General features: G+C 41.5%; 2 protein-coding genes across 3 annotated transcripts in view; one reads left to right on the top strand and one right to left on the bottom strand.

Annotated features, from left to right (window-relative positions):
• Positions 1–404: 404 nt before the first annotated feature.
• LOC134324592 (ras-related protein Rab-20-like) lies at positions 405–7367 on the top strand. The gene is made up of 2 exons (XM_063006487.1): positions 405–633; positions 6439–7367. The coding sequence occupies exons 1-2, from the start codon at positions 441–443 to the stop codon at positions 6969–6971; spliced, it is 726 nt and encodes a 241-aa protein (XP_062862557.1). The 5' UTR covers positions 405–440; the 3' UTR covers positions 6972–7367.
• Positions 7368–11378: 4011 nt separating this feature from the next.
• The window catches only part of col4a2 (collagen, type IV, alpha 2), a 129988-nt gene continuing 117752 nt past the window's right edge, over positions 11379–23614 (bottom strand). For both annotated transcript variants that reach the window (XM_063006559.1, XM_063006560.1), the window contains 10 exons: positions 22828–22899; positions 21989–22114; positions 21762–21878; positions 20484–20645; positions 19112–19210; positions 18268–18414; positions 17464–17580; positions 16195–16386; positions 15813–16099; positions 11379–13553 (listed from right to left, as the gene is read on the bottom strand). In XM_063006559.1, the coding sequence (XP_062862629.1) occupies positions 13299–13553; positions 15813–16099; positions 16195–16386; positions 17464–17580; positions 18268–18414; positions 19112–19210; positions 20484–20645; positions 21762–21878; positions 21989–22114; positions 22828–22899 (1574 nt within the window). In that variant the 3' untranslated portion in view covers positions 11379–13298. The remainder of the gene's footprint in view (positions 13554–15812; positions 16100–16194; positions 16387–17463; positions 17581–18267; positions 18415–19111; positions 19211–20483; positions 20646–21761; positions 21879–21988; positions 22115–22827; positions 22900–23614) is intronic.

Raw genomic sequence — 23614 nt, 5'->3', positions numbered from 1 at the left:
CATCAGGGAGCCGCTATGTATATGCGAGAGACTCGGGATGTCTGGATTTGAAGTGAAAAACGAATGACCAAAGGTACCCGGACCGTAAAGTCAGTTTGTTCCATCGCCTGAACTGTAGCAGCTCCGCCCTCATGTGGCTGTTTCCTGTCCGAGTCGTAACTTCTGGAGTTGAACTTGACTTCTTCAGTACAAACTCAGCATGTTTGTGCTTTTGCTTTATAACAGGCTGATCTGAGCTGTGCTTTTCTGTCCTGCTCAGATTTATGACCTGTTTATGACCAAACAAAAGTCTCTATGGAGTGGAGAAGTGAAGAAGAGAAGAACACGGCATGTCTTATGATCACGCGATAGGATCCATTTTTGGTCTTTTTGTTCTGCAAAATTAAATGTGTTTAAATGAAAGATAAACGCAGAGATTGTTGCTACTTGTGCTGGAAATCATGGCGGAATCCATGAAGAAGCAGAAAAAACCCGATGTGAAAATCGTCTTGCTGGGGGACATGAATGTGGGGAAAACCTCTTTACTGCACAGGTACACCGAGAGAAAATTCAAGGACACGATGAGCACGGTTGGAGGGGCTTTCTTTCTTAAACAGTGGGGACCCTATAATATCTCCATATGGGACACAGCAGGTATAGTAATAAACTTATCATATCATTTTTATACTTTATGTAAATAGTTTTTAAAAGCCTGAATGATAATTCATTTTCTCTTAATTTTAGACTGACACTATTACAATGTACTGTTAAGCAATGCATTTATTTCTTCAAACATTTTCACTACAGTGGACCCTCCACCCCCAATTTTTTATTTCCCAGTCTAGTCGTGTCCAATTACCCTGATTGCGTCCTCTATACTGATTCGACCCTTCACCGCTGACTGAGGACGCCTCTCGACTGACATACGCCCCCTCCGGCACGTACAGTCAGTACAGACTGCATTTTTCACCTGCACGAGTCGAGTTCATACACTTGTGTACGGAGGGCCACACCTCCATCAGCATTATTCCTCAGCCCTGTGCGGGCGCCATCAGTCGGCCAGCAGGGGCCGCAGTCGCACCAGTTATGAGGACCTATGATCCGACTTTCTTACCCTCTAACCCTGAACAACAGCCAGTCGTTGTTCATGCAGCCGCCCAGCCCAGTCGGAAAGGCAGATACGATGTATTCGAAACCCCAACTCTGGTGAGCTAGCATACTTTACCGCTGCGCCACCTGAGCGGCTATCCAGAGGGCTGTTCTTAAGTCAAAACGTTCGTTAGTTAAACCTATTTTTCCCATAAGAAATCATGTAAATAGAATTAATTCGTGCCAGACCTCCCAAACCACCCCCTTATCTAACCTTTCTAATGTCTTAAATGGCCTTTTTTGTTATAAATACAACTATATTTTCCCTTAAATCTTAAATTATAGAATAGACATACCTGTAATAAACAATAATAAACAATACACAGTAGTACTGTACTGTACATAAAAAACACACATCACATTTCAGTACAGTACGTGTGCTGTACCATACACCAGAAACAACAATAACTCTCATATTTCTCTATTATTTCCTTCTTTATTTCAATAGTGTTGCATTTTGTAGGTGTAATTGCACGAAAGAAAGAATACTTTATACTCAGTAATTGTAGAACTACAAAGTGCTTCTATATGGTAAGTGGAGCTGATAAAATGGACAGTGAGTGTAGAAACAAGGAGGTGGTTTTAATGTTATGGCTGATCAGTATATCACCGTACATGTTGGAAGAATGTTTGTTTAACCTTTAATTTAGGCTCCAGCTTGTTTTGCTTGGCTTTGTTCTGTATTTGGTCAATAATTGAACAGAACTCCTGTTTATGTACCACATGGTCAGTCATATGATTCAGGCTAAAAAAGTTTCATTGAGGCCAGATGATGTAGCAACACTGTAAAGTCTGTTTAGAGTTTATGTATCTGAGTCAACATGGACTTCTTAAATGGTACTTAGATGTCATGGGGCCTGTTAGTTCCCTTTTATAAAGTCCGCACAGCAGACTGTTTCAGTAAGAAGGTAAAAGACATGTCAAAAGATTTGATGGTGAATGCTGCCTTTCCTTTCCCACGCCTGCATTTCATTCTTTTGTTGAACTCTGTGTAGCCATGTTCATTGAGGAAACGTGTCATGATACTCAGTACAGTGGTTTCGGTCATTTGGAACGTGTAATAGCATGTGGAATTGTACGCCTGTTGGCTGGTGGACCTTCAATGCTGCAGTCACTTATTGGGCTAAAAGTCATGTGCTTGTAAGAGAACTAACAAATATAGTAATTATATTGTTATAACAAACAAGTATAGTAATTCTGTGGGGTCTGGGTCACATTTTACTGTAACGGCACCAGTGTGAAATGGGACAGTTTTGCTTGTGATTTGCATGAGCTGTGCTTGTGGTTGGCACCCACATTTATTACAAGGATGTTGGGTTGGGTAGGGCTCAGGTCAGGTCCATCGACCATATTCTTTCACACCAAACTTTCACAGCAAACCTTGTTTTATGAACCTTGTTTAGTTCATGATGACATTTTGATGCCTTCTTTCTTGTTTCCACAAGTTCTCTTTGGGTGGGACGAGTTTATTTGGGGGGAATCTGTAGCAAAATCACATATACAACGATCAGCCATAACATTAAAACCACCTCTTCGTTCCTACACACATTGTCCATTAAAACAGCTCCACTTACCATGTAGAAGCACTTTGTAGTTCTACTGTTTGTAGAATTACTGACTGTAGTCCATCTGTTCCTCTACATACTTTGTTAGCCTCCTTTCATGCTGTTCTTCAATGATCAGGACTCTCCCAGGACCACTACAGAGTAGGTATTATTTGGGTGGTGGATCATTCTCAGCACTGACACTGACATGGTGGGGGTGTGTTAGTGTGTGTTGTGCTAGAGCGGATCAGACACATCAGCGCTGATGGATTTTTAAACACCTCACTGTCACCAACCAAAAATATCCAGCCAACAGCGGGCAGCATCGTGTGACCACTGATGAAGGTCTAGAAGATGACCAACTCAAACAGCAGCAACAGATGAGTCTAGATAGATCGTCTCTGACTTTACATCTACAAGGTGGACCAACTAGGTAGGAGTGTCTAATAGAGTCGACAGTGAGTGGACAGGGTATTTAAAAACTCCAGCAGCGCTGCTGTGTCTGATTCACTCATACCAGCACAACACACACTAACACACCACCACCATGTCAGTGTCACTGCAGTGCTGAGAATGATCCACCACCTAATCAATACCTACTCTGTAGTGGTCCTGTGGGGGTCCTGACCATTGAAGAACAGGGTGAAAGCAGGATAAAAAGTATATAGAGAAACAGGTGGACTACAGTCAGTAATTGTAGAACTACAAAGTGCTTCTATATGGTAAGTGGAGCTGATAAAATGGACAGTGGGTGTAGAAACAAGGAGGTGGTTTTAATGTTAATGTGATAAGTGTATGATGGCTTCCCTCTTGCATTGCTGGTTGAGCTGTCCCTCTAAAATGATTTTTTATACACATTACACACAATATATTACACAAGTCTTACTTCCTTTAATAGCCTGCTAGGTCAAACATTGGAATTTTATGTTTTGTGCATATTTTTAAATCAAGAACAATGCTCACTTTCACATCCCCAAACAGCACAGATGTGCATACACTGCAAGCTATTGTAGTAAGAACTGAGCCCTTCTGTTTTATTTGACATATTTCAGTTTCTAGTTTGTGCCAAACTTTGGTATTGTGTGTGTATGTATGAGTTAGGTCAGAAGTTTACAAAGACTTGTAAGGTACATGTATGTTGTGTTATGTATGTTGTTATTCAGTTATAACTGTTTTGATAGTCAAATAAAAAGCTTCTGGCACATTTCTGGTTTAATCTCTGACTCCTGTACTTGGCAGAGTTGGTAAAGTTTAAATGAAGAAGAAGAATGCCTTAATTTGTCTTATTTTCTGCATATCCCAGCTTGTTTGGAAGTTTGGGGTCAGAGCGTAAGGTCAGCCATTGTGTGGCGCCTTGCTCAAGGATCCAACAGTGGCTGCATAGCAGAGCCTGGATGTGAACCTACAATCTTCCGATTGATAGCCCAAAGCTCTACCCACTAGGCTACCACTGTCCCATTGGAATAGTCAGTATAGTCAACACTGATCAGCCATAACATTAAAACCACCTTCTTCTACACTCACTGTTCATTTTATCAGCTCCACTTACCATGTAGAAGCACTTTGTAGTTCTACAATTACTGACTGTAGTCCATCTGTTTCTCTACATGTTTTGTTACCCCCCTTTTATGCTGTTCTTCAATGGTCAGGACCCCCACAGAGCAGGTAATTATTTAAGTTATTTAATTATGTAATTATTAAGTTATTTAAGTGGTGGATCATTCTCAGCACTGCAGTGACACTGACATGGTGGTGGTGTGTTAGTGTATGTTGTGCTGGTATGAGTGGATCAGACACAGCAGTGCTGCTGGAGTTTTTAAATACCGGGTCCACTCACTATTGCTGCTCTTCGAGTTGGTCATCGTCTAGACCTTCATCAGTGGTCACAGGGTGCTGTTGGCGGGATATTTTTGGTTGGTGGACTATTCTCAGTCCAGCAGTGACAGTGAGGTGTTTAAAAACTCCATTAGTATTGCTGTGTCTGATCCACTCATACCAGCACAACACACACTGGTCCTGTGGGGGTCCTGACCATTGAAGAACAGGGTGAAAGCAGGCTAAAAAAGTATGTAGAGAAACTGATGGACTACAGTCAGTAATTGTAGAACCACAAAGTGCTTCTATATGGTAAGTGGAGCTGATAAAAAGGACAGTGAGTGTAGAAACAAGGAGGTGGTCATAATGTTATGCCTGATTGGTGTACAGTGGTACCTTGAAACTCGACGTCAGTTGGTTTTGAGAGTGGTGTTTAAAAGACTTTGAGTTTCAAGGTATTTTTTCCCATAAGGATGTATGGAAAATCTGTTAATGCGTTCCATGGTTCTGTATGTAGAATACTGTGGTTGTACTACTTATACACTAAAAATAACACAAATGTAATATAAAAAACAATGAAATACAATTGAAAACATTTAAATAAAATAAAACCTGCTCTTTATCTTTACTTCTTTATTGTTTCCTTCGCATTCATATGAGAAGCGGCAAAATAGCTTTTACGCTCGCTGTGCCATTGTTTTCTATGGAGTGTGCTGGTGCACAAAACTTAACGTGACTTATTGTACTAAAACAACGAGTGAGGAATTTCATTGGTGGAGAGAGCTTATAAGCAGTAGTAATTGAGAGGTTTAGTGTTTCTATGTTGTTCTTTTAATACATTAAATCATGTTAAGCTTTTTTTAAATGATAAGCTGTTTAGACTCTCTCGGAAAAGCTGATTCTCACAATTTCTCAGCACCCCGAGCTATAACACAAGTTTAAAAGTGAAACAGGAGGAAAATCCAGCTAAACACAGATACTTGTGGACACTTTGATGACATTTTACCACACCGCTCAAGTCGAGTGCTGAATAAAATAACAGTCGCACACACGTCGAGTTTAAGGTAAACGTCTAATTTAAAGATACAAATTTCTCAACGAAGGGCGTCAAGTTTTAAAGATTTCAAGTTTAGGGGACGTTGAGTTACAAGGTACCACTGTATTTGTGATAGGAATGAGGTAAGAAGTGTGGAAAGTAAAATCCAGAAGCTTATTATTAGCCCGATGTAGCCATTTCAGAACCAGTTTTTACATGTAAGTCACTGTACTACACAGAAATAATTGAGATCCTAAGACTGCCATGACATAATGGGTGTGTTCGAAAACCTAGGGAGCTGCCTTGCTGTCTTACTGTCTACATAGGCAGCTGACTTAGTAGGGAGGATTCTAATAAGTCAGTGACTTATAAGTCAGGTTATTCGAACGCACTACTTAGACAGCGATTCCATCGGGTTTAGCATTTCGCGTTTAGCATTTAGCATCTCGCCATTAAAACCAATAAACTGAGGTAGCACAGCACGCTAACGTCAATATAACATCTCCCTTCATGTACCGATAACGGTTAAATTTCCTGACAAGCCCGAACTTGCAAGTAAAAACACTCGGTACAAGTTTATACAAGTTAAAAGTCAGTAATATTTTATTTACGTTTGAAAATAACTCCATTCGTTTCTCCGCCCCGTCAGCCATGAATGCTGGGATTGTCTTGATCACTAAGGCAGCGTCCGATGCTCACTTGTTCTTGAGCCAAAATAACATTGAAATAATAAGATGCCTCAGAAGTGTGTATTTTAAGGCATCTAGGGTTTCGAACAGCCTCCTTCTCGGGAGTGCGCACAGGATGACGTAAAATGCTGCCTATGTAGACAGCACACTAGCTTTTCGAACACACCCAAAGTGTTCTAATCCTTTGGCTTGTGTTTGTTTTCTCCATCTTGATGATATTTTGTAGGTCGGGAGCAGTTCCATGGCCTTGGCTCATTGTACTGTCGTGGTGCAGCTGCAGTCATCCTTACCTATGACATCACCAATTGGCAAAGCTACCTGGAGCTGGAAGATCGCTTCCTGTCCCTAACTGAAACTGCCAACCCTGACTGCATTTTTGCCATAGTAGGCAACAAAGCTGACCTGACTGATTCTCAAGCCCAGGCTCCGGAACCAGACGTCAAAGATGTCAAGGATGGAGCTGTGCCTTCTCCTGCCTCTACTCTGCAGCGTAAACAGGTGAACAGAGAAGATGCCATGGCTCTGTATGGCCGTGTACTACATTATAAAGGCCTTGAAGTAAAGGACTGTTTGCCAGCTGACAGGATGTGCTTCGAGACCAGTGCTAAATCAGGCTACAATGTGGATATATTGTTTGAAAGACTGTTTGACATGGTGGTGCCGTTCATCCTGAAGAAACGTAACGAAGGCGAGAGCATGACTGTTGACTTGGAGGCACCTAGCACAAATAAGAGGACGAAATCAGCCTGCTGTGTCTAAGAGAAGGGCAGGAACATTACTTTGTATTACTGAAGAAACAGACAGTTGTTATGAAGTATTCCATTTCAAAAGTAGGGATATTGGTTGACACTTTTGTGTCATTGTAGTAGTGCAGTATTGTTCAAATGAAATAGATTTACCCTGGTTCTTTTTCTAGTGTACTCAAAGTATTCTGGAGTATAATATGAAGACGGCAGCACTTTTTTACCCCTTTTTGACCAACGTGGATCCGGCTCCGTTCTATTTCGCGAACTTGATTTTGAACCGGTTCCGCGTGTTTCCACCGAAAAAAAGAGGTTCCAGACAGCGAACTAGCGTTCTAATCTGGCACCACAGAATACCTGGTTTTTCAGCGTGAACCGTGATGTCATCTGTGGGCGTGTCACAGTGTAGAGGTTTGGGTGCTTTCATATGAGAATCTGCTAAACCGTGTTTGCGCTGTACTTTCATCTTTGATCCAGTTTGCCGCTGATATTTTCAAAGAGATGAACTGTGTGATATGAGGTGGTAAAAGCAACCCAGACAGTACGAACAACGCTTAACGTGAAAAATAAAGCATAACGTGGCTTGTTGTACTAACACAATGACCGATGAATTTCAGCAGTACAGAGCGCTTATAATCTGTAATAATAAAGAGAAATTTAGTGTTTTCATTCAGTACTTTTAGTACATTAAGCCACGTTACACTATTTTTACGTAAAGCTTTTTTCGACTCTCCTGAAAAGCAGATTTTGATGGTTATTTCACACAAATGGATGTTTGTGTCATGGAACTTTAGTGATGTTTTATTGCTCAAGCCGAGCGCTGACCAAATCAGCTATTTGCACCAAGGGTCGCGGTGAGAGCGAAGCGCAAACCGCATCTCATCAGTCAATGAACTAAAGAAAACAACAACTGCGACAAACACATCTACGTCTTCTTATCACCAATAGTTGAGCGATGCTTTTTGCATAAAAACGAACATCTGTAACAACAGCACATAATCGCACATAAGCTACACACCCCGCTATCATGTTACTACTCTTTACTTTCGATGTGTTGATGACGCCCAAAGTCTGGTGGAAAAGCGGGTCGGTTCTCCACAAAACGCCAAGGTTTGAAGAAACCTGAACAGAACCGGTTCAAGAACCAGGGTTCTTTTGGTGAAAAAGCACTCAGCAATATTCAAAATTAAGATGACATTCCCACTTAGATGACTGAATGCTTTTAAATCTTCTACAGGAAAGACAAATCAAATCAATCAGTTAATGTATGTAACATTGTTCTATACATTATTGACTAATTCCTCATATTATTATTATTATTAGTTTTTTTTTCATATAAATTTAGTTCAATGATCTCAGTGTAGGATCTGCATTTTGAGCCCACTGAATTAAAAATAAAAACCAATATACTCTGGCCAAGTCAAATCCATACAGCAGCAATAAACTTGCACTACATAAGCATTATATTTTAAGAGTAGAACACATTGCATAAATGTGTTTGAAAAAAAATCAAGGACCCTAACTCTTAAATTGAACAAGGCCGTACTGTAGAACGATGGTAAGAAATTACGATATGATATGGTTGCAGTATATGAAATCTTAAAAGTAGGTTTAAAAAAGACTGAAGTACAATTTGCATTATAGTTAAATGGTGTGCTATCACCTACAAAAAAAAGAATGTTATAAAGTCAACACTGCAGTAAGTGATGTTATAAAAACGATCCCAGTTGCAGGATACTTAAACAAGGTAGAATAGTTTTGTGGAGAAGAAAGGGAAATACAATAACAAAAATTCATTTATGGCCTCAGGTAAAAATAACTAGAAATAAAAAGTAAAACATGGCGTTGGGTAGCACTGTCGCCTCACAGCAAGAAAGTCCTGTGTTTGGTTCCCAGGTGGAGCAGTCTGGGTGGAGTTTGCATGTTCTCCCCATGTCTATGTGGGTTTCCTCTGGGTGCATCAGTTCCCTCCCTAAAGACATGCTGCCAGGTTAATTGGAGCGACAAAATTGCCCTAGATGTGAGTGGCTGTGTGAATGTTTGTGTATGTGTGTTTGCCCTGTGATAGACCGGCGACCTGTTCAGGGCGTTTCTTACCTCTGGCCAAGTGATACTGACCAATCGTGACCCTGACCAGGATAAAGCGGTGGTAAAACAGACAATAAATGAATGAATAAATGAATGCCAAAGTAACACATTTCCTTCATGTTTATTATGCAACCCAAAGCAGTACTAGATTACAAAAATCACAGACAAGCCATGTTATTGCCCCACAGGCTGCAATAACCAAAACCCCCAGCAACTGCAAGGTGAGGCAGAAAAGGAAGTAGAAATACAGAAGAGCTGGGTTGCCACTAAAGCCAGCTACTTGATCCACCAATGAGTGACAATGGAAAAGGAAACAAGAAAGAAAAAGGGCTCAGAAAGAATGACGGCAAAGAGGCTGACAGGAGAAGCAGAGCAGGTCCTCAAGCTTGTCCTTCAGTCCTTGCGGGAGAAGCCGGGCAGGCTAACAAGCGCTTCAGCCCCTGCATTGGCCTTAGAAATGAAAAACAAACAAGTGTGAAACCTGCCGGAAAATGAGAGGACCCAACGGAGAGCTCCGTTTTGGTTGAGCAAAAAATGCTTAATTTTTAATAATTATAATGGGGTAGATTGCATCTCACAAATGTAGTTCGAGCTCTGCACCTGCAAGAATGAAAACAATACAAGTACAAGATGTTTTAACCAAAGTAAAATAGGGTTAGGGTTAGTGGAACTGGACCACACTGAGCAGTCCGGAATCACAGATTTGCAAGCAAAGCAGGTTTGCCAGCAGATGAGCTGGCCAGTGTGAGAGGATAAAACTGATATATAGAAAAGTTTCCTCCTGAAGCGAATAAACACTTATGAGGCACAGGTGATTGTTAACTGAGAGAAACTGAAACATCAATCATCTATGCTTCAGTGCCTCCTCTGCCGGCAAACATGGTAACGCAGAAGGACACAACTCTTAATGTGGCTCATTGTTGAACTCATTCAGCAGCTGCTACAATACACACGTAGAACGGCCTTAAAGTACAATTTAAAGGGACCAGCATATCAGTCATCTGAGTCTGTATGCCCCCCTGCTGACCCATACGGCATATGGCATGTTAAAAAAATAACCCCTAAAAAGCCTTATGCTCATTGCTGAAATCTTCTGAAATAATCAAACAAGAATCTGATCCGTTATCATATTAAGCTGTGTTCATTAATATTTTTGTTTGTTGAAACCCTTTTGTAACTAATGTGAAAAACTGAATAATGATGGCATTATAAATGATTATAATGATTTTTTACATCATTGTGTGTAATCATTGTGTGTATTTAGTGATTGTTATGCTTAACCACAGTATTGGGCCAATTATACGGCCAAATTACCATAACTGCACATTGTACTTTAAAAGTCTGTATTTAAATGTATCTTTCAATCAACCAGATACAGTCACAGTATTTAATTATCAGTTTAGCTTTGGTAGAACTAAAAAAATGTAGCTTATTAATCATGAAAAATGTCATGTTTTGTTGTCGAAATGAAGAAACAAAGTCAAAAACTCTTATAATGGATGTTTAATGGCATTTGTTGGTGCTAGGAAGGTTACTGATCAAACAACTAATAAGTCATTGTGTGATTAATGCTGTTCGTTAAAAAAAGTTCCTTAAATTAATTTCCAAAAGCTGGGAATTGAGAGTGGAGCTGCAGATCTCTCACATATGCAAGTATTATTCACCCTTACTTTTCTTTATGAATGGATTATGAATTTGTCTTGTTTTCTCCAATTTCCCCCCCAATTTTCTTCCCTAATCTAGTCGTATCCAATTACCCTGATTACGTTATGCTTCACCTCTACCGATACAACCCTCCAATGCTGACTTAGGAGCTTCGCAACTGACACACGCCCCCTCCGACACGTGTGCAGTACCGACTGCCTCTTTTCACCTCAGGCGAGTTCACATGCGGATCATCCTTGTGCACGGAGAGCCACACCCTGATCAGCATTACTCCTCGACTCTGTGCAGGCGCCATCAATTAGCCAGCAGAGGTCATAATTGCACCAGTTATAAGGAATTGGTCCGGCTTGTCCCGCCCTCTGAACAACAGCCAATCGTTGTTCATGTAGTCGCTCAGCCGGATGGCAGAGCTGAGATTCGATACAATGTATTCAAAATCCCAGCTCTGGTGATGAATTTATATATTTTACATTTAATTTTACAATTTATTTTACTGTTTATTTTACTATTTTATTCATGCATTTTCACACTTTTTATTTTAATTTAGCGTATACAATCAGTCTTCTTCTGCTGCTGAAGACCCTGATTGCATCCGAGGAGGGTATATTTGCTACATATCTGTTATGGCTGTCATTACAGACTATGCAAAGAAATTATGTATACAACAATGTAACAATCAAAAGCTTTTATTTTGCAAATACCCGGTTGACATCACTTAGAATGTGGTTTAAAAATGTAAATAAAAAGTGTAAGATTTAGAAGTTGTCTGAGTCAGAATATATTAAGCATGTGAAATTTGTAGCATGTTTTATGCATAACTGAACATGATACAAATGGTACATGATACATGATACAGTGGCAGAATAAAAGTTGTTAAATGTTAAAAGACTTTTGGCTTTATTGATAAAAACAACAGTTTAATGTAACGATTGTTGCAGTAATGTAAAAAGGTTACATTAATATAAGCACCATATTTCACACAAAAAAGTTGGTAGCGGGTACTTAATTACTAAATGGGAATTACTATGTAATAATATAGAGGGACTCGATATTGCAAAGCTATTTCTGACAAAACTGTTCAATATAACATGTTCAGAAGTCTTAGCTTAATGTTGAGGCATCAGGGAGCAGCATTTAATTGCTCCATACTGACGTAATGTTTTTCTGTTCATGGTTATGAACTCAAGTGATTAATTGTTTGCTAAATTATCATTTAAATGTTTGTTTGTGTGTTTATTAGGATTTTACTGTCATGTTTTACACTTTGTTTACATTCATGAGAGGAACGGTAGTTACTCATTACACAAGATTCATCAGTTCACAAGGTTATATCGAACACAGTCATGGACAATTTAGTGTCTCCAATTCACCTCACTTGCATGTCTTTGGACTGTGGGAGGAAACCGGAGCACCCGGAGGAAACCCATGCGGACACGGAGAGAACATGCAAACTCCACACAGAAAGGACCCGGACCGCCCCACCTGGGGATCGAACCCAGGATCTTCTTGCAGTGAGGCAACAGTGCAGACACAGAATTTTATTAAAATACATAATAGTTTATGACGACAGGGGTGCAGATATGATATGGTTTTTCCTCATGGTGCTGATGTGTGATATCTGTGCCCTCAGTTTCGCTCTCAGTTTAAATATACAGTCAGCTTATTCTCTCTGTTGTCGTGTAATCAAGAACATTCTAAGTACTATTTCAGTGTGGTTAATATGGTAGAAAATTTATTTTTAATTCCGCAAAGCTCAGAACTAAATTCAGTGCATTCTGTGAAACATATGAAAATGAGTAAATATTCAGAAATGAACTTTGGTTTGCAAATATTTAAACATTGGTCAGGCTGTTGGAAGCATAGAGTAATAATGGAGTTATACCAACATACTGTATTTTAAGTGCAAATAAATCACCACAGTTGATAAGCAGAGTTAGTAAAACATGGAATTTCCAAATAATAATACATGTAAAATGTAAAAATAAAATTTTCCAATGTTGACACCAAGCTGCAAATGAGTTATTAGCTTAAAAGTGAATAGTGAGAATCATAGTTGTCCTATAATTATTCATTATAATTATAAATTCATTATAATTATAACTGTAAATAGTGAAAATTTTTAAATGTTATAATTAAAGCACATGGTTGTATGAATCATATACAAACAAATGTAATGACAACAGTGCATTACAATGGGCGTCTTTGGTTCTGCTGTATGTCCTCGGTAATATTAATTACACAAATCAAGCTGGTAAATGAGGTAATAAATTAGACAAAAAGCACCATTTCAAAAAGTAAAAAGAGTAAATACATAGAGAAACAAAATCTGTTTCTTAAACCAGACATTTGCAGGTCTTCAGTACTTAGGCACATGGGATGAGTACAAAGTAAGTAAAAAAAGCTTTAAGAGTCAAACGTGGCATTATATATGAAGAATACGTGGGATTTGGTGCAGTTAACCAAATACATCAAGTTTATCTAATCCTGTGTGGCCTCTCTGTGTATAAAACTAATTAACATGGCATCTTTACCTGAATTGCGCACCTAAAATGTTAAAATGGTCAGATTCTCATGTCAGAGTTTATACAGATCACAGGTTCTTCATGCAAACCTGGCAGCGACTGATGCGTGACAGGTGCTGGCCAGCTTTGAGAGTCTCGGATGCAGGGGAAGTCTGGAAGGACTCGTCGATGGACGTCAGCCAGAAGCTGTGCTTGTTAGCGAAGTAGTGACAGGTCCCCTTGGCTCCATTGCATTCAATGAAGGGAGTTGTGCGGAAGTCTTCCAGACACGAGCCTGGAGACACCAGAGACTGTCCACCTCCCTCGTCTCCCGCTGCCGTGTGCTGCATAGAAGAGGTGTAGCTTATTGTTCTTTCAACAAAAAACTGTGTAAAGTCTATTAATGCTAACCATATGGCAAAAAGTATGTGGACACGCCTCTTAATTATTGTAGTTTCAGCCACACCAATTGTCAACAGGTGTAGAAAAACAATTATACAAAATAAGTTGTGTCCTCATAAGTTTGACAACAGTTTGGAAAAGGCCTTTTCCCAGCCTGGGTATCCCTGTGCATAAAACGAGTTCTGTACAGATATGGTTGACAAGCTAGTTGTGGAGAAACTGACTCCTGTTTAACCCAGTTTACCCAACTTTTTCTGACCTCACAAACTGGGCACAAACAGTCCAAAGTTACACTCCAAAATCTCATGGAAAGCCTTCCAAAAAGAGTGGCAGTGTTATATCTGCAAGGAGGGGGGAACTCCATATTAATGCCAATTGTTTTGAAATGGGATGTCCAACAAGCTCATGTTCAGGTGAGAACACAACCCATAGAGGGCATCAGTACATTCCTACATGCCCACCTACCCACTCACACTCAGGAACAAACCAGCCCATTCAATTTACAGCATGTTTTTGGAGGTGAAAAAACTGTACCTCTAATTACTTCTAATAGTGACCAGAAGCCAGAATTGAACTCAGGTTCTTGGGACAAATGGTGCTGTGCATCACCCACTCTACCAGTTGTGCCACAGTAATGCACATACTTTGACAGGCCAACATTCATGGGATAGGAAATAGTATCATAGGACTACCTCTAGCCTGGCGAAGTGTGGCAACTCATGATATCAACTCGCATTGATATCACAAGTGTACAGAAGATGTTGAACCATGTCGTCTGGATAGCCACTCACAGCTTTGTGGTATTTGTAGGTGCAAATCTCAACATCTCAGGTACAAATTGACTTCTCCACCACATTCAATAAATGCTCGATTGGGCTTAGATGCAGGCAGACCACACCAATCGTAGGAACTCTCCAGAATGCTCCTTAAGCCAATTCTGTACAACTTGGGCCCATTAGCACAGTTCATGATACTGCTGGAACATCCCAACATTGTGAGGGTACATCAATAGTTGCAAATGGTCACGAAGGAGTGAAACTGGACAACGATGTGCCTAGGCGGACCAGAGGATCCAACCCATGACATGAGAACACACATCACACCAGTATGAAACCACCACCAGCCTGTACAGTGCCTCGTTGACAACTTGGGTCCAGGCTTCATGGGGACTGTGCCACAAAGAAACCCTTACATCAACCTGAAACAATCGGTACCATGACTCTGCAGTCCTCTAGGGTCCAGTTATCAACCTCACAAGCCCAGGTAAGGGGCTTTGTCTGGTGTTGTGATGGTAACGGAGGCACTTTGGTGGTCTTCTGCTCCTATATCCCATGTAAGTTAAAGAACGCTGCACAGACCTGTAGGATATGCACGTGGGGCCTCCTGCATTAAATGTGGATACAATTTCTGTCATAGTTGCATGTCTGTTCAAACGGAAAATTATAGCTAGAAGCAGCCGGTCACATTCATTATGCACCCATGGGCCACTGCGTTGTCCACTGTGGGTGGTAATGTCTTCTATCACGTATGCTAAATTGCTGCACAACTTGAAACAGAAATGAAATGTCCTGTGTGTCTGGCACCCACTATTATGCCTTGTTCCAACTCATGACAATTCATGTCGCCTGGGCATGAGCATGCTGGCCAGTGTTTAGCCTCACTCACAAGATAACACCTTACAACTTATACAGCTTCCCCCTGAGGTCCCACTTAATGATTAATCTATATACTGCTATACCATGACTTTTGGAATGTCAGTGTTAATTGGCACATACATGTATGATTTATTTATTTTGTTTTGAACTTTATTTGAATTATGTATATTTATATAATGTGATCTTAAATTGAATACCTAACATTAAATTCTAGAATATTTTTGACAACAATTGTTTTCACATTCAGTATAAACTCGTCTAAAATTGGTGAATTACTGACTGAAATACACCATCCTGCTGGACTAGCCAATATCAGGGATGATAGAAAGCTTTCTTATAAAATATATGTGCTATTTACCAGACCCAAATACTTCTCATATGGTGATCATGATAATGTTGATGCTGTTAACATCCACTATCCATTATTTTGGTTCAGATTTTATTAAAATAAATCAATAATTCCCTTAGCTTTAATGTAAGTAGTTCACAACCATGCTAACAGTTCATCCAGAAGCTCTAATCTTGATGAAAAGACTAAAGGCTCACCATGAGGAAGGAATAGCCAATCCATAAGCTCCTCCAGCCTGCTGGGCATTGAGGGATTGTTGTATCCTGACTATGAACAGCTATGGCCACAGTCGGAGCCTCGCATACTGAACAGCGGCTGATGTAAGGCTTGATTTCGAACTCCTCCACTGGCATCATGGGAATGGGGGCGGTTGTGGCGAGCCAATAGGACTTGTCATTGCGACTAGCATAGTAGCATATATCGCCAGGATTGCAATACAAGAATGGCATGGTGTTAAATCGAGGAAGACAAGAGCCTGCTAGACCTGTAACAGATATGTCAAGGTAAACAATACTGTTAAAATGGAAACAGTTGGACACTTCATTGACTTTTGGTCATATGGACTTTATGGACTCTCACCCAAGTCTTGATTATGTGCTTTCTCTTGTCCTTCAAAGTAAAGCAAGCTGTAGCCATCCCACAGCTTTGACATTCCCACTGGGCACATGGGTGTCTGATCAGATTGACTGTGCTTCACCAACAGGTATCCAACGCTAACACTGCGCCCAGGCATACCCTTAGGACCTGGAGTACCAGGCCGCCCATGGTATCCTAAAAAAAGAAACTTTTTTATAACAATTTTGAAACATTTCTAAAAAGAACAGACAAAAATGCACATTCACTAAGCTGGCAATGAGGAAAAGTGTTTTTATTTTTTTAGTATAGTGTTCAATTCCAAGTTAATCAGTAGTACATACTTAGCAATGTTCCCTGATGGAGATTCTGACCTGTAATTACTGTCCTACAAAAGTACCTTTTCAACAGTCAAATATACAGTCACTTTTTTAAATACATTTTCCCCTTTTCTCCTGATCTTTAGCGCATCCAATTTTTACCCAATTGCGTTATGCTTCCTCTCTACTGGTGCTGACCCCTGCCCCTATTGAGGAGAGCGAACTGACACACGCTCTCTCAGATACGTGTGCAGTAGCCGACTGCATCTTTTCACCTGCACGAGGCGAGTTCATATGTGGATCAGCTTTGTGTACGGAGAGCCACACCCTGATCGCATCATCCGTCAACTCTGTGCAGACGCCATTAATCAGCCAACAGAGGTCGTAATTGCATCAGTTATGAGGTCCCTCTACGGCTATTCCCTCCCTGTATGAACAACAAGCCAATTCGTTGTTCATATAGCTGCCCAACCCAGCCGGATGGCAGAGCTGAGTTTAAATTGGCCTCAGAGTCTGCTGGGTGGGTCTTCAAGTGATGTGCAAGGACCCTGGTTAGCAGACGGAGGCACCTGTGCAGAATTGGGTTAGCCTCATGTGCGAATCCACCACAAGAGAGGCAAAAAAGAAGGTGTTGAAAGACTGCACACGTTGGAAGGGGCGTGGAGCAGGCAAATATACCCTCCTCGAACACAATGGGATCCCCAGCAGCGGGGGACTAATTGGCAACGCTAAATCTGGAGAAAAAGGGAGAAAATGCATCATATATAGAAAAAAAAAGAAAATCACTCCTGCCTGTCTATGCCACCTACTCTACCCTGTCCGCACTCCCTTCTTCACCTCTCTACTACACTTTCCATTACTTTATACACTCAACCCCAAGTATTTGATAAAGAAACACACTGGTTCTTATCTGAATACAATTTTTCATGCAAAATATTACACGGCTCATACTTACCCTCTTCACCCTGAAGACCTGGGTGGCCCATCTGTCCAGCTTCCCCACGTATACCTGGGTTTCCAGGAATTCCAGGAAATCCTGGCATCCCAATTTGCCCCTTTGGTCCCACAAACCCTAAAACAAGACAAGATCTCATTCAATAATGCAAGGATTCATACTACTTATAACATGCTTTTAATATTTAGACAGACAATACAGTACAATCCTGTTATAACCGACTTTAAGGAGTCTGGCAAGATAGTCCATTATATCTGGAGTCTGTTATATCCAGAGTACATACCTGGGGCATCAGACACCCATGATGGTGACTGCAGCAGGTATGGTAGGTCAGTGTAGAACCACACGTGCATATATCTTGACTTAGCTGAATGCTGTGAGTTTTGCCTGACTATTCACGGAACTGTACAACTCATTTCACTTAATGCTGAGTCAACAGAATCTTGATCCATACACTATCCATCACTATCATTATGTTTATAACAATCTCGTGTTTTAATTTTAATGTTATTGAATGCCGCTTAATAGCAGACTTGCCTGCCAGTTTTACAAAACACAGCACAGTTCAGAGGTGTGAACATGGGCAGTGTGTATTTTTAGACTGACGGGTCTTCCTTTGATGAGCCCGTCAAACCGGTGAAAATGTACTGTATGACACTCTCCATTATAAACAAATAAAACAATGTGTGTTAGTGGCCACATGTACCTACATTTTAGTCCATTATAACCTAAATTCCGTTATAACCGAGTCCGCTATAACGGGATTATACTGTAGTAAATAATACTGTTATAAATTAAAATTACCTTGATCTCCAGGGGGTCCTTCAGGACCTATCTTCCCTTGCACTCCCCTTGGTCCGATGATTCCAAATGGACCAGAGGGCCCTCTCTCCCCTGGTATCTTTACAGGAACCGGAGGGAGTCCCATAGCACCAGGAGCACCAGGATAGCCTAAAGGAAGTGACACATGATGATACATGACATGATTTTCTTTTACATAAACCCCATACCCCTATTTTACTCCCAAAGTAGTAATTACCATTTCTCACCAACTATGTCTTGCCTATCACAGCAACCAACCCAAGATAAGGGCTAACACAAGCTTGCTTTTCTCCAAGATGTGTTGCTTACACCTTAGCTTACATGTGTTTTTTTTTCTCCCTATTTTCCTCCCAATTTAGCGCAGACAATTTGTCTTCTGCTGCTGAGGGATACCCGATTGCATCCGAGGAGAGCATGTTGCTGCCCACGCCTATTCCGACACGTGCACAGCCCTCCTCTTCTCGCCACTGCATTCTGCACAGGTGTCTCTTCTGCCAATCAGGGTCCTAACACAGCGTATGAAGATCCCACCCACACATAGTCCGGTCGTCCCGCCCTAGCAGATACAGTGGCCAATTTGTATCTGCTGCAGGCACTGCCAATTATACCCACCAATTGGCGCCCAGCCGACCTGTGGCAACGCAGAGTTTCGAACCGAGGAGTTCAGAATCTCGGCGCTGGTGTGCTAGCGGAATATCCCACTGCGCCACCTGGGCAGCTTACATGTGTTTTTAAATAAATATGACAGGGTAACAACATCTGACTGCAATACAATTGATTTACAAGTACCCAGTGGGAAACATTGTTTATCATCATTTGTACATACCTGGTGTTCCAGTTTCTCCTTTAGGTCCAGAAAAACCTCTATCACCTTGCAATCCACGTTGACCTGGGATTCCCATCATGCCTTGATCTCCACTTACACCTGCAAACCAGATAGACTTCACTTTGCAGGCCACAAGATAAGTTCTAGACTACAGAATCAGTTGTACCCAACTGGCTGCAAGAAAATCCTAAAGGCAATTCCCAATGTGTCTTCACGTTCAGGTCAAATGTATTTGTATAGCGCTTTTTACGGTGGACATTGTCTCAAAGCAACTTTACAGAATCCAGGACCGACAGATCAAAACCCCTGTTGAGCAAGCCGAGGGCGACAGTCGCAAGGAAGAACTCTCTTAAAATTACATGAAGAAACCTTGAGAGGAACCAGACTCAGCAGGGACCTCCATCCTCCTTGGGTGGCCTGGAGAATAATTCGAATGAAAGAGTGCATCTTCCTTGCCTTATCAGTCTCCAATACCAAAGAGTGATGCTAGCATGTGCTTTGTTTGGGAAATAAAGATAGCCATGTTCCATACACTGATCAGACATAACATTATGACCATCTTCCTAATATTGTGTTGGTCCCCCTTTTGCTGCCCTGCAACTGTGTACTGTGTATTTTGACATCTTTCTATCAGAACCAGCATTAACTTCTTCAGCTCGTCTGTTGGATCGGACCACTCGGGCCAGCCTTCGCTCCCCTCGTGCATCAATGCGCCTTTGCCGCCCATGACCCTGTCGTCGGTTTACCACTGTTCCTTTCTTGGACCACTTTTGATAGATACTGACCACTGCAGACCGGGAACACCCCACAAGAGCTGCAGTTTTGGAGATGCTCTGACCAAGTCGTCTAGCTATCACAATTTGGCCCTTGTCAAACTCGCTCAAATCCTTACGCTTGTCCATTTTTCCTGCTTCTAACACATCGACTTTGAAGATAAAATGTTCACTTGCTGCCTATAATATCCCACTTACTAACAGGTGCCATGATGAAGATATAATCAGTGTTATTCACTTCACCTCTCAGTGGTCATAATGTTATGCCTAGTCGGTGTATGTGTGCATATAATAGTGGGCAGGTCAACGTTCACCGTGGAAGAGGTTGCTTTTAGTTCATTTGCAATTGCCTGAGCTTATAGACTGATGGGATTGGCTGATGTGACATGGTAGATAAAGGAGACATGAATTCTGTTTCTGAAACCCACAGAGCATAATCAGCTCACAACTCCTGGTCACAAACAGCTTCTGACCTGGGCTTGAAGTGGCTAGGGCAAATTATACAAGTTAACACTAATAGTATTTTATGCATTCTTGGGCTACATTTTTAGCAACCGGTCTTATTTATTTAACAAACATTTAATTCACTAATGCAATACCTTTCTTTCCTGATACTCCAGGCTGTCCAGGTGATCCTTTCTCTCCAGCGTCCCCATGAATTCCTTTTAGTCCTAGAATACCAAACTGTCCCTGAGCACCTCGATCTCCCTTAGGTCCAAATGGAGATGGAAAGCCTGGGAGGCCAGTGGCTCCAGGATAGCCTAAACAGACACAGACCCATTTGTCAGAAAAGCAGGTGATTGAGGCTCAGGTGGTGCAAAAGTCTGATATGCTAGACCACTATAGTGCCACTGGCCTGGCCGGGCACTTAACACAATAGGCCGAATGATGAATCACCACTGCAACAGTGTGCACAGACTCCGGTCTTGCAGTGTGTGCAGGTATCACTGATGCACAGGCCCCACACAATGCAAAACCAATGAGCCAGCAAACAAAAACCCAGTGAGAACGGCAACAAATGAACAAAAACTCCAATCACCCTATTGCATTATGCTTCCTCTCTACTGATGTTGACCTCCTCTCTGACTGAGGAGAGCCGTGACTAACACATGCCCCTGTGTCGTACATGTAGTTGACTGCATCTTTTCACCTGCACGAGGTGAGTTCATATATGGATCAGCTTTGTGTCTGGAGAGCCACACCCTGATCAACGCATTATCCTTTGACTCTGTCAATCAATCAGCCAGCAGAGGTTGTGATTGCCTCAGTTTTACATTATTTCTTAGGGAGAAATTCCCATCTGGCTCCCACCCTGTATGAACAACAGCCAATCGTTGTTCTTGTAGGCGCCCAGTCTGCTGGATGGCAGAGCTGAGTTTTGAACCGACGAGCTCGCTTTGACTGAGGAGAGCCGTGACTGACACACGCCCCCTCCAACACATGTGCAGTACCGACTGCATCTTTTCACCTGCACAAGGTGAGTTCATATACGAATCGTCTTTGTGTACGGAGAGCCACACCCTTATCAATGCATTATCCCTTGACTCTGTGCAGGCGCCATCAATCAGCCAGCAGAGGTCGTGATTGCATCAGTTATGAGAAATTCCCGTACGGCTCCCACCCTGTATGAACAACAGCCAATCGTTGTTCTTGTAGGCGCCCAGCCTACCGGATGGACGAATAGTTTGAAAAGTAAGCTCTGGTGTCCTAGCGTGTTTTACCGCTGTGCAGCCTGAGCCCCTAGTTTTTTTTAAGTTGACATTTAGTTTTAGAATTACTTTCACTGTTGAGATTTAGAGAAACTCGACACTGGCCGTCTACCTTACCGACGATGTCAAGTACAATGCTAACAGTGGTCAATAAAATAAGCCCCTTACCTGGAAAACCTTTATGGCCACGTGGCCCTGTGTCCCCTGTAATACCCTTTCTGCCAGGAAATCCCGGGTCTCCTGTAGGCCCCTGAATACCTGAAGGACCTGGTTCACCCTGATCACCTGAAGGACCAGAGTAAAGAAAACATACAATTTTAATCTATCACACACATGTACTTAATGAAATGTTCTAAATGATCAAAAAAGTGATTAAAAAATGTATAATGACCCACCTGGATCTCCTGCTGAACCTTTATGGCCAGTATTTCCAGGGAGACCATCTTCTGTGTTGGGAGTACCTGTATCTCCGATTTCTCCTTTTGTTCCAGGAACACCAGGTAATCCCCAGTTGTTGGCACCTATTAAGGGCATAATTGATCAAATAAACAAATCTGTCTTAGAAATCTTTAAATTAGATGTCTAGAAAAGACACTGACTGCAACAAATGGAACTACACATTTCATGAAGGTATATGCATAGGTAAATGTACACCGACTAGGCATAACATTATGACCACTAAGAGGTGAAGTGAACAACACTGATTATCTCTTCATCACGGCCCCTGTTAGTAGGTGGGATATATTAGGCAGTAAGTGAACATTTTGTCCTCAAAGTTGATGTGTTAGAAGCAGGAAAAAATGGGCAAGCGTGAGGATTTTAGCAAGTTTGAAAAGGACCAAATTGTAATGGCTAGACGACTGGGTCAGAGCATCTCCAAAACTGCAGCTCTTGTGGGATGTTCCCGGTCTGCAGTGGTCAGTATCTATCAAAAGTGATCCAAGGAAGGAACAGTGGTAAACCGGCGACAGGGTCATGGGCGGCCAAGGCGCATTGATGCACGTGGGGAACGAAGGCTGGCCCGTGTGGTCCGATCCAACAGACCAGCTACTGTAGCTCAAATTGCTGAAGAAGTTAATGCTAGTTCTAATAGAAAGGTGTCAGACTCCTCCTTTTGCAGCAACTCAATATTAGGAAGGTGGTCATAATGTTATGCCTTATCGGTGTATATTGGCATAAATGTAAGGTTTACAGATGAAATTGTTGTTAAAAACCTATAAAGATAAAGGGCTACCTGGAACACCTTGAAGACCTTTTTGACCTTTAAGACCATCCAACCCAAAAATCCCTCCAGCACCAGGAAAACCTAAAAAAAGACATTTTTATTTCGTTGTTTTACGTCATGTTTACATCTAGAAAAAACTTTACAATACAGAGTTACATTCACTTAAAACTTTACTGTGCAAGAGTGTTAAGCATCTTTAGAAGTAGTGTTAAGTTTCTGGGCTCGAAGGCATCTAGGGTGGAACATCACATGGTCGAAAGGTGTATTTTTGTCAGGCAAATCAGTATTTCAGATCTTTTTTGGAAGTAATGGATGCCATGTGCTCTGGCCCAAAGACCATCAATACAGTTATTAGCAACAAGTCCAAAATCCAGGTGTCATGGTATGGTTGTGTCAGTGCCCCTGGCAAAGGTCATTTACACTTCTGTGATGGCAGCATTAATGCAGAAAAGTACATTGAGATCTTAGAGCAACATGTGCTGCCTTCGATACGTCATCCTTTCCAGGGACATCCATGCCCAGAAGACATTGCAAAACCACACGCTGCACGCATTACAAAGGCATGGCTGTTGAAGAAGAGGGTACAGGTACTGGACTGGCCTGCCTGCAGTCCTGACCTGTCCCCAATAGAGAATGTGTGGAAAATTAAAACTAAAAATGCGACGACGACCCTGTACTGTTGCACATCTTAAGACGTGTTTGCAGGAAGAAAGGGACTTTTAAGTGTGGTGAAAAGGAATGGCAACATTACAAGGTGGTAAATGCTTTACTGTCCCAACTTTTTTTGGAATGTGTT

Source organism: Trichomycterus rosablanca, chromosome 12 (genome assembly GCF_030014385.1).
Source record: "Trichomycterus rosablanca isolate fTriRos1 chromosome 12, fTriRos1.hap1, whole genome shotgun sequence".
Lineage (NCBI taxonomy): Eukaryota > Metazoa > Chordata > Actinopteri > Siluriformes > Trichomycteridae > Trichomycterus > Trichomycterus rosablanca.
The sequence above is the reverse complement of the archived record's forward strand: the minus strand, read 5'-3'. Positions and strand labels throughout refer to the sequence as shown.

Excerpts from the sequence above, each read along its gene's own strand:
- LOC134324592 (XM_063006487.1), top strand. The coding sequence starts at position 441 with ATGGCGGAATCCATGAAGAAGCAGAAAAAACCCGATGTGAAAATCGTC. Across the intron at positions 634-6,438 it reads CTCCATATGGGACACAGCAG|GTCGGGAGCAGTTCCATGGC; the intron begins GTATAGTAATAA and ends GATATTTTGTAG.